The sequence below is a fragment of the Corvus moneduloides genome, chromosome 11 (genome assembly GCF_009650955.1).
Source record: "Corvus moneduloides isolate bCorMon1 chromosome 11, bCorMon1.pri, whole genome shotgun sequence".
NCBI lineage: Eukaryota > Metazoa > Chordata > Aves > Passeriformes > Corvidae > Corvus > Corvus moneduloides.
The window spans coordinates 5,942,554-5,961,780 of record NC_045486.1 but is presented as its reverse complement, the minus strand read 5'-3'; the positions used below and the strand labels follow the sequence as shown (position 1 = coordinate 5,961,780).

General features: G+C 42.0%; 1 protein-coding gene across 1 annotated transcript in view; it reads left to right on the top strand.

The window, feature by feature from the left end:
- Positions 1-19,227, top strand: part of TAFA1 (TAFA chemokine like family member 1) — a 224,614-nt gene that overhangs the window by 165,958 nt on the left and 39,429 nt on the right. The window contains exon 3 of the mRNA XM_032120931.1: positions 4,969-5,109. Coding sequence (XP_031976822.1) covers positions 4,969-5,109 — 141 coding nt within the window. The remainder of the gene's footprint in view (positions 1-4,968; positions 5,110-19,227) is intronic.

Below are 19,227 nucleotides of genomic sequence, written 5' to 3'. Positions count from 1 at the left end.
TTTTTCTTTCTCTTGGATGTTTGTATAAAGACATGAGGTGGCAAGGGTGCAAATTTTTTTACCCATTAGTTTCTGTGAGCACTTTTTCAGCAAGTCTACAAGAGTCTGAAGGATTTTTACTGTCACATTGTTAAACATTTGTTTGCAGTCTATAGAACTTTAATTCTCTTTTAAATTTTCTCTGTTCTCCTAGGTCTAGCAGCAGCATGTGCATATCCTTAAGCATTTTCAGAATAACATATGACCTTAGCAGGATGATAGCACTGGCACTTAGAATGGCTACTTGAAGCTGTACAAATAAATAGAGCTACCATAAACCAGCTATAGTCCTAATGAACTGTCTGGAAGTGTGGATAAAATTGGTCCATTCGATTTCTTTTGCTTGTATTCCCATGGTGAATTACTAATGGTGTAACAGAGGCAGACTTTGGCCAGCAAAGCCCATGATGTTGTTTGGGCATCGCTAGTTTTTTTGCAAGTAGCACGAGCAAGTTCTTACAACAACCTTCATCTGGATTAGGCTGTGAGGTGCATTTGCAATGAGCTAGAAGCAAATGTAACAGAGGGTCTGAATTCTAAAATCACTGGGCATATGACCCCAAAAAGAAAGGCACATCTTATCTGTCAGCCGTCTGTGCCACCGCCAAGCAGCCCGAGAAGTCTCACCAAAGCTGCTCTGCTCATGCATTCATGCACACATGCATTCATTATGATTGACCTGCCCTAGGAAGGTCCATTAAGTGGAACTCCTTTCAAGCACAGATGGTCCTGAATAGCTTAATGTCTGTCTGGTGGCCAGAATAAGTGAATTCTTGATGGCCTTGGACTTCTGATCACATACATGCAGCCAAGGAGGAAATGAAAACATGTTTATCATTTTGATAAACAACCCCTCTCATTGCTGCAGGACGCTCCATGTAACTCAGCAGAGTCAAATACTATTAAATTGTCATCACTGTCAAAGCGAGAACATATAAGTTTTGCTACCTGAGTCATAGTTAATGACTTCCACAATGTATAACACAAATCAGTAGTGCTGTTTGCCTTTTTTATGTTTGTTTACTGATAAGTTCAGGCTTGGCTGGAATGCAGAGGCAAGTTATAATTTTGAAGCGCAAAATATGCTTTTATTATTGCCTCCTAGCTAGAGATATAAAAAACAGAGATGACTAGAAGATGACTTTTTGGCTTCTGCCAGGCATGCAGTCAGACCCTATAGGTGATTAGATATTTTAAATCACAGCCTCCCACAGCTCATGCTCATGATAAAATATTTCACTCAGCGGTGTGTAAACTCAAGGTGGCTTTATAACAGGGACAAAAATGAGCATTATTTCAGGAGTTTAGTGTCCTCCAATTGGAACTAAATCATTTTCAGGCATAACAAACAGTTGCCCCTGTTTTACAGTAAGAATTATGTATTATTTCTACAGTTTTCTATTTTAAGTCTATGCAGAACAAGGATTTCTGGAAGCCTAGGGAATGAGCTGAGTTGCAATGACGCAGTTACCATCTTCAACAGCTCAGAATCCTCCCTGGCAGCCAGTTCTGTCCCTCTTGCTTTGGTAGGCATCACATTTCTTTCATGCAAAGTTGAGGGCCCCCCATGAACTGAGTGCTCAGGAAGGATCAGCTGTTCTCACTATCAAGTCTTGCTAATGTTTGGTGTGAAGGAGATCTAAATCATGATAGGATATTTTCATTCGTTTCTTGAAGGAAGATCAATGCTCTTCCTGACCTGCAAGTTCCAACTCCATTTCTAATCTTCTGATTTTCTTGGGGCAGAAGGGAATTATAAAAAAAAAAAAAAAAAAAAAGCCAGGTGGATAAAACAGCCATTTCATGAAATGTAACTGTCAACATACCATTCAGAAGACGCTTACTTTGAGGATTTTAGGGCCCTTTCCTCTTGTTTTAAGTGCAATGGCAAATCCCCTATTGACTTGAATGAGGTGGATGAGGCTGTTATTGTGGAATCAAAGCCAGAAGCTACTGTAGCTCAATAGACCATAAACTTCCAAAAACAGAGACATTTGCGGGGTTTATGACAAGGATTCAAACTCTTGCTGCACTCACAGCCTATCAGGTCTATAATTCACATCTTTTTTCAGGACTCCCGCCATGTAATATCTCACCAGGTCTTCCCATAATCCAGGTGAACCATTGAGAAAAAAAATGGCTCAGGAAAGTCATCAAATATTGAATTAGAGCATTTCTTGCTGGTCTCCAGCCCCACCCCCCCCCCCAAAAGAAGAAAGCTGGAAATGAAAAATAAAAAACACAGAATACAAAGGTATTTTGCATATCCACCTGAATACATTGAGTGGTTTTCAGTGGAAAGTGAAGATGGATTCATGTTCCTCTCCCCACTCGATTAATTTCCTCATTTATGCAACTGAAATAGATTTAAATAGAACCTCCCACTCTCAATATATTTGTGGTATAAATGTTTCTGTGAATGATGTAATAAGGAGTACACTTTTTCAATGAGGTGTTCTTCCTGTTCTCTCTGTGTCCATTTATATCTGTGTCTCTTCCCATTTTGTATATGGCTTTTTAAAAGTCTCACATGTACATGCATGGCTGGTAAAATCCATACCAGCAAAACACATGGCATGCAATGTACCCAGTAGGTATCCATAGGCTAAACATGTTTTAGTGGAAAGATCTGATCCCACTTAACAGATTTTTCAGGAAAACAGGGTGTATAACACGCAGAACTTTCTCCACGTGAGGTGGATTTTCTCTTCTCTGTCAGCACTGGAAAGGGTCTTTCTATTATTATAATTATTATTATTTGCATACTTTTATAGCCTATGTAGATAAAACTTCCAATTAAAGTATTTAACTGTCTAGCAGTTTAAAAAAATGGTTTTTCATTGCTTTTATAGTTTCATTATGTTTTGTCCCTCCTAAACAACTACACACTTTGAGCTAAATTCTTTACTGCTCCAGCAACTTGAGTTTCACATAGCAATTAAAGGTGTTATAAAGCTTCTCCAGCACAGCCCATTATCTTGAATAGATAACCAAATAACCAACACTAGCTCATGTGGTTCTTAGTACTCATACAGAAAATTCATAGAGAAAATTTAGCATTTAGGTTACTCACAGATATTTACCACACAGTCTATGTAGTCTAAAATTAGAAATGCTTATTACTGTGTACATTATCTTTATTGTTGAAGTTGCAATCAATAAAATCACAAATCTCTCTTCTCCTAGGGCATGACCATAAGATGGATTGAACCAATGAGAATCTTTTCATTGCTTTCAGTATGATTTGGATAGGGGAATAGGGAGTTTGTGTGAAGGATTACTTCATAGAAAATGCAAGCATTTGGGGCTGAGTTGATTATCACAATTTCTCTTACTCCTCAGAGACACTTCAAAGACTGTTTGTCAGAGGATGGCTCTCTGAATTGTTGGAATCTCTCTTCTCTGACACCTATTGGCTTTCAAAAAGCTTGTGTCAGCAGGCCAAATGCACCTAATAACTGAGATGCAACAGCATGCCTCTCCAGATGACTTCAGTATTTACTACAGAGTTAATCTCATGCTTTCAAACTCCACCATATGACACCACCATATGACCAACATCAGGCAAGGGAGATTCCTCCCTGCCTACCTGCCCACTGCTTCACTAAAAATACCACATTTTTAGAAACACCAGGTATCAGGACTCGCTCCTGAGCAGGGAGATGCCACTGGACTCCCAGACCTACCAAAACCCCTTGCTCACAGCCAGATGTGGATCAGCATCCCCACACTTCTTATTCTCCTACCTGGCTGCACAGCACTACAGAGTCAAAAGCTCTCACTATTCTTTCAAAAAGAGTGAAAGCCAAAGACATGAGTAATGTGGTTTATGCTGTAGTAAAAGTGCTGCGCACTTAGCAATTCTTATTGGCATGAAGAAATAATGCTCTTCTAGAAAATCTTGCACATCCTGCCCTTTAGAGGGCAGCACATGAGGTTTTGTACTAAGTTGAAACAAGCCCTGCCAAATTTATGCTGCAATCTCAGAAAGTAGCCAAATATCTGTGGGAACAGCCTGACACTATTAAACACTCAGTGGTTATGAACTAAATGCAGTGTGAAGAGGAATGGAGAAATTACCTGGGCAGTGCATTAGCCCACTGTGGTGTTTGTCTCCTTGTACTGCAGTGCTGAGGTGAAGGGGAATGGCGCACCTGAGACTTCATTTCTGTGCTCAGTATATGCCACAAACACCAAGTACTCATAAGCCCAAAGCCACCATCTATCTGTCTATCACTCCGCTGTGTTCTCCTTCTAATAAAACCATTGCAAATGTTCATAAAGAACAATTAGGGAGGAGATAAATTATGCCTGGTGATCTCACACAAAAAGGGAATGTTTCCTGCCTTGAAATTGCCAACTTAGTGAGTGGGGGAGCAAAGGAAAGTGCTGTTGGGCCACCCCGTAATTTGGAGAGACTCACTGTCATTCCCTAAGGGCTGAGTACCAGCATAGAATCAAATATTTGAAGAAATATCTTATTTCCAGATGGATTCCCTTAGTCTCTGTCCTTGTATGAGAATATATTTGGGGAAGAGGCCTCCAATATTACAAGCATAAAACCATCCAACAGTTGTTGCACATTTTCTGTAGTATTTTACCTACTTTTATTCAGGCCCAGACCTTGACACCATCATTTTTAGGCCAAAAATTATGTGTATGTCATAGAAACTTTTAATATAAGAAAGGCAAGGGACACTTACCTGCATTTTCTATTAAAAATATAGTATAGCAGCACCTATTATTATTCAGCTTATTCGGGAGCACACAAAAAGATAGAAATAACACTGTAATCCCACCTTTACAGAAGCTGGGCAGAGGCACAGACAGGAGCACGCCTGGGTGCTTTGATTAGCCACTGCTGCTCTTCCTAATCAGAGTGTCAATATTCTCTTTTTTCTTTTTTTTTTTTCTTTTTTTTTTTGCCAGAAGGAGGAACGTGTGAAGTTATAGCAGCACACAGATGCTGTAATAAGAATCGAATTGAGGAAAGATCACAAACAGTAAAATGCTCCTGTCTACCTGGGAAAGTGGCTGGGACTACAAGAAACAGACCTTCCTGTGTTGATGGCAAGTAGCTCCTCCTGTGTATATGTTTCTGTTTGTGTACCATCCAGTAGAAAGCTCTAAGTCTATAGATTGTGCATAGGAATTTCGCTGTGTTCTTCATTTAACACAACAGAGAAATCTGTAAGCATAAGAATATATTTAGACCACCTTCTTGCTACTTTAGTGCATAGTTCTGTGCACATGGGTCATGTTAAGATTTACCTGAAAACTGTGACCATAGTGCCCAGGATAAATGCTTTGATGAGTATAAGAGATTTATTATTGATAAATAACTGGACAGAATTATCCCTTGCATCACTTCATGGAGCCCCATCGGTGCCACATTAGTTTTGATTCATAAATATTTCAAAGGACAGCTGCCATTCATTTTGATTTAATTAGACATTTGGAAAGTCAGTGGCAAGATAACATAAATAAATAAATCTTGTATTCTAGTCCTGAAACAAACATTGCAGAAAGCTGGAAAAAATCTTTGTCTTTTGAAATCACCGCTGCTGTTGCTTGTCACGGGGATTTCTTTGGTTTGTTTCTTTGTTTTGTTTGTTGGTTTTGTTGGTTTGTTTTTTTTTTTCCTGAAGAAAAAGCACCGTGTTATTTGTGTCTGGTTTTCATATCAAGTTTAGCTCCACAGGGTGTTTTCCTCTCTGGGGTTCCCCTGCCAGCACTGCAAGGGGAAACCACACAGCAACTGGAGAGAGAGTCGTGGCTGGGAAGGGCTTAGCAAAATATAAATCACATAAGAAGATGGGGAGTAAGTGGTACTAATCCCATTAGTTACCCTTCCCAAACAAGCTGCTCTGTGCTGCTGAAACCCTCAGTGCAGCAGCTTTGTGAAATGGAGTATCTTGTAAAAATCCCTCGCTGCTCTTTTGGGTGGATGTCATGTGCTGTTGTTTGTACCAACCCACAGGTGCTTCAGAGAGCCACGGGTTGGTTTTGTGCAGCTCTGTAGGCTCTGCACTGGGCTCTCCTCACTCTTTCCATGCTATAATCCCAGGAGTGATGGTGTCTCTGTCCACTTTGGAAGCACTCAACATTTCCTCTTTGGGTCTGTGTTTGGCACTCAGCTTCATCCCAAGCAAGTGAGAGTGGGGAGTTCTACAAGCAAATATTGGGAAAAATGTTCTCTTCTGGATACCTTTCCTCAGTGCCAGGCTGCAAAGGGATTAGAATGGAGCAGGAAGTGGTCCAGTGTAGCTCAGACAGGAGTTGTAGTTAGACAGGAATATTGCTGGGTATTGTGGAATGGAGGATTGTGCAGACAAAACTCAGCCTTGCATATTTGACACCAAAAAGGTGAGTGATTAGGGAGTGCCTTAGAGGAATGAGAATCTCGCATTTTCTCAGCAGGTATTTCTGGCATGTGGATATCTATTTTATGTATTAAAGATACAAAAGAAAATGTTTTATTATTTAAAAAACACATTCAAATTTCTAAATTATGAAACAGTGTTTCATAGCTTGTTACACTGGGAATGCAATTCAGCTTCTGAACTCATGATTAAAACCATGCTATGAATGCACCTGTGAATGACTGCACTTTAGTCCACATCCTGTCATTCTGTTATTGCTTAATTACCCTGATAAAAAGAAGCTTTTCTTTTTCTGCTAAGCACAGTCATAAAATGGTAGGTGAAAACTACAGTTGGTCATAACCAAAGATCAGCTGTACTAGCCTTGAAGAATTTCATGTTCTTCAGCAGGTCATGAAATACAGAGGCAGCAGATAGAGCAGAGAGACGCCATTAATTCAGCTCTCATAACTCTGTTCAGAGAAGAGAAGCTCAAAGAGTGCTGTGTTAAGAAAAAAGCCGGGTGCAGGTGTGGACTGGAGCCTAATTGCTCTGTCAGGATTACAATAAAGAGAAATGTTATTGTCTGGAATTTTGAAAGGAGTCAGGATAAAACAATGGCTAATATGAAAGTGTAAGGCAAGTCCCATTGAAGTCACTGGTAAGACTCACTGTGACTTCAAAGCCAGCAAACGTGAACTACAAAGGAATGTCTTCCCCTTTCAAGTTCAGTTGTTGTAGTCAGCCCATAGCTGCTTTTGTAGATGGCTGGAGAACGGTTCAAAAGCCCAATATGCTGCTGGTAAAAATTAATCCAAGGGACATTTGCTTTGGCCTTTGTTTAATCCCGGGCTTTGCTTTGTGACTTTTGACATACTGACCTGGTTTAAGGCAAAACTTTTTCCTGTTTGGTGGTTCTGTTCTTGTTAAGACAAACTCCCAAAACTTCCCATGGGAGTCCCACTGACGTCAGTGCTTTAACTCACACAAAGATTTGGGATGTGCTGTTTATTTTGTACATGAGGATGTTTCAAAATGTCACCTGCAACTTTCTGCCTTCTTCATCTATAATATTGAAAGGATTAAGACCAGTAAATCTCACACTAGGTTTTCTTTATACTGTGTAAATATATATGATTTCAAGACATAATGTGTCACTAAGAAAGCTTGCTTGGGTCCTAATTAAATATCCACAGGTGTTCAGGTACAGCAATATACTCACACCCAAACAGAGACATCACCTCTGAGAGGTGACAGGGACTGGGAGACCCCTGTGAGCAGTTTGGCTGCTGGTTGATTAGCACCTTGAGCCATCTCCACCCCATGGCTATGTAGTAGTGTGTACAAAACAGGCTGAACCTCAGTACTGCCCTGCCAAACTGTGACTTAATGGTATTGGGATCAAGCTTTTGGTGTTTCCCAGTTAAATTTCATCAGAAAACGCCTCATCAAGGCTGCTGCTTTGACAGTTTGAGTCCAGTTGCAGAGGAGAGATTGCATTGCCTTCCACTCCTACCAGCAATTGCTGCAGGACACAACTGGGCTGTGTGGCTGGGACTGTGTGGAGAGCTGGTTTTGTTTCCTCTTTAAGAGAATACAATTATACATAGGAGTCGTCTTAACATTTCTAATACGTATCAGGGATGGTGAATGGTCCTTTTGTCTCTTTTGTTGTGAGATCTGATCATGGGTAGCACACCCTCCCAGTACACAGGGCTTGGCCTGCAGTCCTCCTCCTGCATGGGCCAAAATTCAGGCCGAGGTTGTGTTTTTTGTACTATGAAAGGGATGAAGGTGATGTGTATTCCCAAGTATCACTCCCTGCCAAGTCCAGCGAACTTTTTCTTTGGGGTCTCATCTTAATAAAGTACAGTGAGGCCAGGCTGTGGCAGCCTCAGAAGTTATAAATGATTCTTTGTGGCTCATTCAGTAGACACTGTCCTAAAAGCTGCCTCAATCACCAGTGAATTATACAGTAGCACCAGTGGGAGCAATACAAAAGCCAAACTTTGCCATGAAACACAGACAGCAGTTTCTGTTTCTTTGCCTATTCTGTTACAAATTTATTTTCATGATTCCCTGCACTACTTCAAGGTCCTTTTTTGTTTGAAGGATGGTTTGAAATACTCCCTTCCCTCTCTACAATTTATCTTGCCTGCCACTTGGCCACAGCACATACCACGGGCATTAGGCTGCTCAGCTCTCTGCCATGGATGTTATTATAGTCCTCATTTGCCCAAATATCTCTCCAGAGCAAGTTCCAGGTGGATTTCCTTCATTATGCGTTACAGGAGTTTGAGAGGATCCCTTTTTCTGGGGAAAGCAATGTCCAGCATCTCCAGTGGGCTCATGAAGGCCCTCAGATGCCTCAGCACAAATCGCTATTGCTGGCACGATTGCTCCTGTGGGCTGAGGTTTTATTCCTTTGTCATATCATTACTATAAAAAAAGATCCTTATAATTTTGATACTGTCACTTTTATACTAGGAATACTGTGCTTTGTACCATATCCTTTAAAGTGGTATTGAACCATGCTGTACAGTCAGTAGGTGGTTATGTCTGTGTGTTCTTCAAGGCTTATGACTAATATATAATTTGTTCATCCATACTGGAGTTTACTGCGTTACAGTCAATGCTCTCACACACACTTTTTTTTAATGTTTCATTTTTCTGTTCCCTTCCCTTCAATCTTCTTCCAGGCTATTTTAAACTCTTTCACAGGCAACCTCATATTTCTTGCATAATTATCTGTGAAATTTGTTGGACCACAGAGTATGGAATAACAGAAAAGCACCTGCACTGGCTTTTGAAATCAGCCACAAAGGGACTTTCATGCAGGTTGTGCATGTTGCCAGTGCTTTTAGGAAATGAGGTGGGTTTAACGCTAGTTAAAACCAATGAGGAAAAAGGAAGGTGCTACTGAAATGCTGTGCAGTATCTCTCCAAGTTGTACCTGTAAGAAAGGCCTCTGCAGACACCTGAGGTGATCCCATTCCACGTTTTCTGCAACACAGGATTTGAAGCATTGACTCTCAGGCAGCAGGATTAGTGGTTTCGTCTCCATGGTCTGCTCTTGTCCTATTTTATACCAGTCATGCATCAGAAGAAAGAGAACTCATTCACTGATACAGAAAAATAACATTAAATCAAACCAGTATTTCCCTTTCTCACAGACTGGCTTTGGATCCCCTCAGGTTTCCGATCATTCCACAATGTATGAAATATTAACACACAGGCATATACTTCAGATTTCTAATAGTTTGAGGATCACTAGCCACCATGTGGCCCTGTGAATTTACATCCCACTTCATCAGGACAACACTACCAAATCAAACACAAGTCTTACTGACCAGTGGGAGAACCCTGAGTTTTAATGCCTCTCTGGGCCAGCACCTCACACCTCTCCAGTCATTACTGGATGATTGGTGCTGGTCATCCTTATTTTTCCATGTGCACTAGTTGGAGCAGAGAGAGGACAGCATTCAGAGCACATGCTCCATTCGCTGCTGTTTGCCCTCCTCTCTCTCACCCAGGACCTACAAATGAAAGGGTTACATCTGGTCTGTCACTCCTTAGGCAGACAGTAAGTGCAGCCACCCTGTGGACATCAGCTAATTTATTTTAACTTTTAAATTACGGGTGAGATACCTACTGTGGAGCAAGAATCCATAATTCAGGAGTTCCGTGTTCCTTCAGTACAGAGGTATAGCACAGCCCCTTGTGCTGGTCCTCAGCCCTCAGCATCCTCCCACAGCACTGGTGCTGCCCCAGCTTGCACCAGCTGAGAGGTGGGCCAGGGATACACAGACACTTCCTGGCTCTCCCTGGAGTCAAAGCAGGATTCAAGCCTTGTAGAGTCAAATGAAAGACTCCTATTGACTTTGGGTCAGGTCCTTAGTAAATGCTTTGTTAGAGATAATCCTGTATCTATCAGCACTTACATCAAGTGAAAACAGTTCACAGTCACAAAGCCAATAGTTTTCTATTTATCTAATGTGTATTTTAGGTGGTATCACCAGAAAGCCTTTTTTCTCCCACTCTGTGAAATTACTTTCAATCAATTCTTATTTCTTGAAGAAAGGGGGAAAAATGCTTTTTGAAATCCAAGGAGTCAGCTTCTCATCCCTCTAGCTGTGCTTCGGCCTAGATAAGAAGAGATCTCAGGGTCCCATATTATTAATTCACTGTCTATATGAATAACGAGCAGCCTTGGTGAATTATTCCGCACTCCTGGGAAAATCTATAGCCCTGTCCTTCTGCAGCACCACTGGAACCAAGCAGTAAGCTCGTATTTATTTTTATTTGGTGAATTCAGATGACTTCATTTGTAAGGAGGAAAAAAATGTCTTTCTTCCCCACTGACATCCATTTAGTGAGCTCAAAAAATTCACAGAATATCGCATGTGCTATTAAAAAAAAGAGAGATGGGGAGAGAAGCCTAACTTTACTGAAATATTTTAGGCTTTTGTTTTGTCCAGATCATGTCTTCTTGAAACACCCTTGCAGCCACCCTGAATCTGCAGCCAGAACCTGAGAGGTGCTGACTTCAGAGCGAGCAAAAGCAAAGCTGGCAGTGGCTATGCAGTGTAATTAATTCATTTACCCAGGCACAGAATCTCTCATTACCAGTTTGCCCTCCCACTGCAGCACAGAGGCTGAAGGGAGCAGAGGGGAGGCATGTGCCTGACCCTGCCAATGGTGGGTGAGATTTCCTGTCAGAGCACAGCATCATCTCCTGGACCCAGAGCATCAGTGAGCAGCCTGAGGAGAGCAGAGAGGCTGTGCTTCTCCCTGAGCAAGTGGATGTGCAGACAAGTCTCTGTGTGAGCATATGGATACACATCTATGCATATCTGTGTGTGTCTTTCTGTGCACGCTGCAGAGCCACCCTGCCACGGGTGGTGCCTTACAGCACCCAGAGCTGCTCAGACACACAGGGATGTTTTACTGTGCTTAAGGTACACAGAGGCAGGACATTCAAGGGGCAAATCTGCAGCTGACCTGAGCCAGTCTGCACTGAGGGGTTCCCAGGCAGGCGCTCCCCCATCTCCTGCATGCAAACTGCACCAGGCTCTGGGGAGAGGGAAATGGATGCTCCTGTCTTTCTGGTGTGAAGATGGTGCAGCTAATGAGAGTGTCTGACTGTGGGTTTGTGTGAGTACCTCTTCATCACATCTATAAGTTTTCTCCCTACCTATGTCTTATATTTCTTTCATTTCCCAGTGACATTGCAGTTCCCTGTGCAGCAAAGCAACCACCCTTTTAATATCAAGCTCATAGAACAGCTGACTAATCCACCCCTGACGAAGTGCAGAGAGCTCACTTAAATCCCAATTTCCACAAGAAAAACATTTTCTTTTTCTACTCAAGAGGGGTAAAAAAAGCCGTAAGTCATAGCACTATCTCCATCTGTGTGAGGGGGGGGGTCACTTTTCCAGCTGACAGACTTCACTGCTGACACGAAGCAGAGCCCTCCCAGCCAACCAAGGTGCACAAACAGCATCCCTATGGTGAAATTAGGGAATGGCATGGCTCTGGAGCAGTGTGAAGACACACAGGAACATATAATTACTTCACCTCCATACAGAGGAAAGTAAACTTTCACTCAAGTACTTGCAATAAACCTGCTAGAGGCTAAATGGAAAAACAGTAGGAGTTTTCTCCTCTGATAGGTAGCATTAAGTGCTAATCACAGCTCTGGAAAGAGCCTGGGAAGAGAGTTTGGAGGCAGGGAGGGCAGCCAGCCATGCCAGCGTGCCAGGCATCACAGGGAAAAAGAAGCACAAGCTGGAAGGAAAAAGAGAGCCTAAAAAAGAAAAGAAAATTCCCTCGCAGGGATGAAGTCACAGTTAGGACCATGAGTTCTGGTTAAGGACTGGTCATGCTGCCTGGAGAGCATGGAGAAAACCTGGACAAGGTGTTTCACTGCTTTGCAGATACAGATCTGCTTTGGTGAGCCCAGAACAAGAGACTCAGCCCCGTGACCTATGTGCAAATCTACAGAGGGTAGATCTAGGGGCAAAAAAAGCTACAGCAATGCTAAGGAAGACTTCTCACAACAGCCCTTCACCCAGCAATGCTGAGGGAGAGATTTTCAAATGCCAGGAAGGTACAGTCTGGTGGGTATCTGCCCTGCATGGCAGCAAGACAAAGAGGTTTGCTGCTATTTATTGCACCTGTGTGGAGATGTTCCAGCTGATGGACAATGTGTGGTGTCTTAGGAGTGAAAGGGTTAAACCTTTACACCCTGCCTTTAAACAAGCACTAGGTTCATCTTTTCCTTGTGTGGCAAAGCACATGTGCACAGCCCAAGTGCAGTGTTCAAAATGCTCTCAGAAAGCAGTTTGACACCCAGAGGCAGATTTTCAGCTGGTGTAAATTGGCTCTTGAACCCGAGAGCCTTGCTAATTTGTGCACAGTTTGCTGAGTTTAGGAAAAGGAGCAGGATGGTGACTGGCTATTAATCCATGCTCAAAGTCCTCAGGGAATGTGTGGGACCAGTGTCCAGCTAATTGGTGGCCAAGGGGAGCTCAGGGAAACATTAGGGTTGGGGTAGCATGTGTGCTGTATCCTCTGGCACCAAATCCTGGCAGGAGTTCTGATGATAGTTTGTCCCTGCCAAGGATCGCCATATTACCGAGTGGCTAATTCTGCATAAGCTCATGCCATACATCTTTTCTGCATCAAAATCTGTGGTTTTGGTACGTTGTGAAATGCTGTGTTTCTATAGGTGTCTCTAATACACTATAGAAAATACATGATTGGAGTATTGCAGAGCAGGAAGTTTTTTTCTTTTCTTTCAAAGCTACCTTCTGTCTATAAACATGGAGCTAGTTCACAAGGCTTGAATGTGGTTTGTAGGATTAGGGTTTGAACATGAAAGAAGTGGATGATTAAGTAAAAATGAAAAATGCTTCTCCACAGTGCACTCTCTTTAAATTAATAAACAGCAACCTGAAGCTATTACACACTGAAATTTTAAAGAGGCAGTGACCAAATCTTTGAAGGAAGCAAACAAATAATTTATCCTTTTACTGATGCAGAGAGTTCACATAGGAGTCACTAATTTAGCACTGAGAGTGTCTGTTGTGTTGAACTATGCAAATTAATCTGGCAACTGCAACTGGAGGCAGGCGCTTCAACAAGTGTTTAATTGGTTTCAGAGGATCAGTTATCCATACAATTGATCACAGACACATTTATGGTTCCTCCTCTCAGAATACAACCAGGTCACTGTAGGACCCAAGGCCCTCAGCAGTTTCTCAGTCTGTAGTCTGCTTTGGGAGATTTTTATGCACTAATATTGCAGAATTGTCTTAAGTTTAGGAATCGAGTAAGGACGTTGCAAGCGAGGGATTTATATCAAATCTTAGACGTTGTGCTGAGGAAGTGTGCTACTCAGCATGTAAATAGCCTTCAGATTTTGGAACAGGTCTCTATATGTAGGTGTCAAAAAGCAGTTTACTAATCCTGTATATCAAAGAAAGCATTATTCCTCTTTGGGAGCTGTTTTCCTAGACCATTCAGTTTGCTACAATAATTGCTCAAGGTTAAGCAAGATGGAGGATGGCAAATTTCAATAGTATTTAAAAAGTGCTGCCTCTCCCTTTTGAAACGATCATGCAAAAGACAGCAGTGGGGAAAGGAGCTGTGCTCCACAATTTAAGCATTCTGCTCTATGTTATTAGTACATAAAAACTATTCCGCAGGCAGATGGATTGCTTTTAATATGTGGGTTTGTGTAATAATTTCCTTTTGATTACAATTCCTAGGCAGCAAGCACACAGCAGAGTTTTAAAGATGCATGTGCATGGTCAGTACACTTTTTTTCTCTTCCAAATGTGCCCAGAACTGAGGAACAGCAAGGTGAAACATCAGCACAAACCATCACTCAGGAATGAAATGGAGAAGCAAATGACACTGTCTTAACTGAGGACAAAGGGAAATCTCCCATTAACTCAAATGAGAGTAGAAAACATCTCTCTCTATTGGTCTTCTTATTACAAAATTCCCTCTCATTTTTCTCCAGACCCCCCCATGAAATACCATCAAATACGGTTGTGTGTAATATAGTTATGCAAATAACAAATGAACTCTATTTCCTTTAGAAGTTTGCTTTCCTTCACTTGAGAATTGTCAACTGGATGAACACTTTTTAAAACAAGAGCACCTGTGGTCCCTGCTATATAAAAAACCCAAGTCCATTAGTGCAGTGAACACCTGCACCACATCAGTTACCCAAGGGCACAGGTACCATTGCTCGGAGCAGGATGGGGGGCAGGACAGTGACCACTGCTTTACACCACAGAGCACAGGAACAGAGCAGCAGAGGAGAAAATCTGTATGGTTTTGGACAGGTTGTGTTTCCTCTGGGATTCAGCTCAGTAGCAGAGGCCCAACCTCATCATTGCACTGGCACTATTAATTTCTCTTGTTTGTCTGTGCATTGTGATGAATTTGGGGGATCTGAATGTCAGGCAGGGAATCAGTTGAGGTGTTTGTGGCAGAGGTGGAGAAGTGTAGTGCTTCCCTCTTGTACAAGGACTGGTCCTTTCCTGGGATATATGTGCAGTTCCAGCCACTCTGCTTCAAAAAAAGGGGTGAATTTACTCATGGGGCCAGATGTGGAGAGAGGCTTTGGCTGCTCAGGAGAATAGGCAGCCTCTGTTGAGAGAGAAGAGTTGTAGGGCAGCAGAGCAAAAGATGGAGGAGCAGGAATCTGCTGTCGGATCAGGAATCTGCTGTCAGACCAGGGATGGATAAAGGCTAAGAAAACAGTGGGGGGTTTAATAGATATCAACTCCCCATCATTAAAGGTTGGAAATTAGAAGAAGAGTACTACCAGCTCTAAGAGGGGGTTGGCAACAGCTTCCCACGAGGGATGACAGCTGATTTTGAAGACTTCCAGTGTCTTTTGTCACACCCACAGAATGCAAAGTAACTGGTGTTATTTGATCAAATAACAAACACTGCAGCATAGTGGTGAGCAATGGGTGGATCACAGACATGAAAGCCAAGACAAAATGCTGTAGAGCAGACTCATAAACTTCATTCTTGTGTTAGAGGGGGAAAAAAAAAAACACTCTCTTGAAGTCTTTAGCTACAGTTTGGCTTTATTTGATACAATCATTTTTTATTGTTTGGTTGACCAACATTGGTATCTTTTTTTATTCATTTATTTGCAATAACCTGCTGATAAATCAGCTTTAGCTGTGGAACCAATTAATTCTCCATTGTAAATATTGACTTAGATATTTTTAATCTATTCTGTTTGTCAGAGATGCCAGTCCTGGACTTCCCTGGGTGAGCAATAATGAGGCAGTGTTGCAAAATCCTTTTCTACTACTCCTCTGGAACAGCCCTTGTAAATTCTGTGTGATCATTGAAGAAAAAAACCACAACATTTTCAAACAAAAATTAAGTAAATTATAGTTTTGCTACCTGGCTTGCATTCTACCAATGACCCCTGGTGCCCACAAGTGGGGATTCTAGCAAAATGTATCCATTTGACTTCTCAGATTTCCCAGCTGAGCTGCTCATTAACACATGGCAGGATGGAAACTGTGATCAGAAATGATCTGTGATTACAATAGACATGGTCTGAAAGTGTTCTGTGTAGCCAGGCTGGATAAATAGAATAAATGGGGGAGGTTTTGAAATTCCTAAAATTCAAACATAATTGCAAATCACCCGAGTCTGTGTTTTACTGTTTAATGGCACCCTTTGAAAGCTGATACAACTTCCTAATAGAAGGAATAAATTGACAAACCAGATTAGAAGCTTAAGCTCTGAATGTAACAGCCCTTATTCACCGGTCTTCAGTGAAACTTCCTGCAAGAGTGTGCTAAATCCTATCAATTTGTATTTCTGAAATCGTCAGGAACACTCATTAGTAGCTAGCTTTGGGTTAGACCCTTTCCATCTGAACCACTTTCATTTTAAACTCATTATTTATGGTAAGCATAGCCACACACTTCATGCATTTTGCATATTCAATTTTCAAGCCAAAATATAGGAGCTGCATTAGCTTCAGTGCTCCCAGCAGGTAATCAGGCTCCTGCACTGTCAAACCTTATGTCACCACCAGTAATAGGCTGAAATAGTCCTACCCTCATAAGGACTGTGCCTGCCCAGCTCCTATTAAAATTAATGGGCACTGGGCATCCATTCCCTCCAGGCAGCTTTGGAAATATCAGCCAAAACGTAGTTGTAAGTATTAACCTTTAGGAAGTTAGTGTTGGCAGCTTCCCACCGCTCCGCACTGGCTTCCAGAACGAGTGGCTCTGCTTTGATGGGACCGGCTCCTCCGGGCTGCTGTGTGAGCAGCTGGGGGCGATCGGCACCTTCGGGCTGTTTTGGCACCTTCGGGCTGTTTTGGCACCTTGGGGCTGCTCTGGCTGAGCAGAGCCTGGGCAGTCCGGAGGGAAATTGCCAGGTTGTCCTTCCCCTCCTCCCTGGAGCAGCCTGCACTGAGCGTGGCTTTTTCCTGGTCATCAGAGGCAAGGAAGCCCAGTCCCATAAAGGTCAGTAGAGATGGTGTGAAAATGCTGCTCTGACTCAATGTTGAAGTCTGGGGCAGAAATGCCAAAAAATATTGCAGCCTAACTGTTAAAATAAGCATATTTGGTAGAGAAAAAAAAAAACTGTCTGTGAATGCTTTTATATATTAAACCTTGTAAGGAACTTTGCCCGGCTGGTTTAATGCTCTTTAATTAGTTGGAATTTTCAGGGTTTTTTTTCCTTTCCTGTCTATGTTTGCAAAGAAAAATAGTCTGGCATTTTAAAAGAAAAATAGGATTAGAATAATTTATTATTGGATTACTATTAAACTAATAGAAACAGCAATATAAATTCATGTTTATAAACCACTCCAGGTCTCAGATCTAATCCATACAGATGGTGACCTGTGAGGAAGCAGTGTACCAGGAATAAATTTGCTGGTTTAGACTGGAGGGTTTCAACCCAGCTAATAAACTCTCAGTGGTGCATGTCTGAAATGTTACTGCAGTAGCTGCAGAGCAAACTGTCCCGTTTCATTTTTTTTCACCAAATAGTTCTAAAATAACCAAAGTGTAATCACCACACTCAACTAGCAGATTGTTCATGGACAAACTACAGTCCTAAATCAAATAAATTGCTAACTGTGGAGCATTTGCTAGGCTCTGCTTTGCATAGCATGAGATAAGAAGCAAATATAACGCACTGGTCTCTATTACTAAATGCTGCTAAAAATGCAAAGTTATAAATGTGCTCTTTCAATTTCAATAGTGCATCATTAGTAGAGAAACCCTGTAAGGATCACCTGTATCTTAATGACCTGCATCTTCACCACTACTGAGTGCAGCCCTGTGGGTTTGCTGGATACCTATGCCATTTTAGGAAGTATTAATGTTATTTTGCTGAATTCTGTTGCATTTTTGTTCTGGTGTTCTTACTTTCTTACTTTCCCTTCCTAAACATGAGCGTCTAGTTGTGATAGACCTGGAGGAAATGTGTAGCCAGGGACATCAGCAGTGCTGGCAGATCAGAAGAAGCAGAAGGGCCAGCCAGAGCCCTTCCTGGCTCTGCTGAGTCCACAGGTTTTGGGCAGAATTATGGGCAAGGCTTACTGCAGTATCCCTGTGCTCAGGGTACGGATCGTGCACTTGTTCTGCTGGCTTTTCCTGAAATATTAGGTCTTGCTCCATGCAGCTTTCTGTAGAATACAAATCAGCCATGTTGGGGTAGTGTCCTGCTTGTACAACATATTTTGGTTATGTCTACCTTTGTATTTGCTCACTTCATGGCATGCTACAATATGTCAAAGAATGTAGATGCTGCTGCTTCCTATATAATTTTTCAGCTAAAAATGACAGGTGCCTGGAATTACTGCTGTATTATTTTGGTTTGGTTTTTTTTCACTAAGAAAACAACACCATAGATGTTTAGAGGTTCTTCCCAGGAGTTTTGCAGAGACCAAGGGGGCTATACTTGCACTCTGAAATCTAACAAAAAAATACAATTTACTATTTTATGCTGCAAAACAAGGCAGGCATCCAGCAAGGGCAGAAGCACAGGCTTCATGTAGTGAGAAGAAAAACTGGGCTGTGGGCAAGACAGGAGTGAAGAGAAGCCACGCTGCAGAATGTCAGCAGACTTGCTGTGTAGGTAATACTGAATGCAGTAAATAACATCAAATATTTGGATTTTTTTTTTCCTGTTTTTTAAACCTGAAAGAATGTACAATAAATAGATTAAAGACATGCAATGTTCAGATCAGTGTTACTGTACCTGTGACAGATGAGATAAAAACAGAGCATGGGGGGCAGTTCCACAGGGTCATGGTTGACAGTCAGTCTGGGGAAACCCTAAGGTAAAAGGAGATATTCCTCCAACCTGCTTTTCATTCCCATCCAAAAATACCCTTCCTTCCAATTTCTCTTTGGTGTCAAAATAAATGAAAATATTTCGTAGTGATTAATGGTGAGCTGGCTACACAGTGAATGCCAGCAGGGATGCAGCTGATCAGCAAAGAGGATATTTTCAGAAAACCTCATCATATTTTGTTTTGACTTTATGCTGACACGTTGAATTTTGGCAAAAAAGGGATGTAATTCAGTCAGTTGTATAGGCAAGTGTGTGAGCACTTGGACACACAGAGGGACAGCCAGTCCCATGGTGATTCTCTGGCAGGAGACATCTCTCCAGAGAAATGCTCCACCACTGGACGCATGCTGGGCTGCTGGTCACCATTTGCACCCGGACTGTCCTCCCCAAGGGTTCTGTCTGCAGGGCAGGATTGCAGGAGCACCCCTGTGGTCTCCAAAACACCCAGTGCTATGTGCAC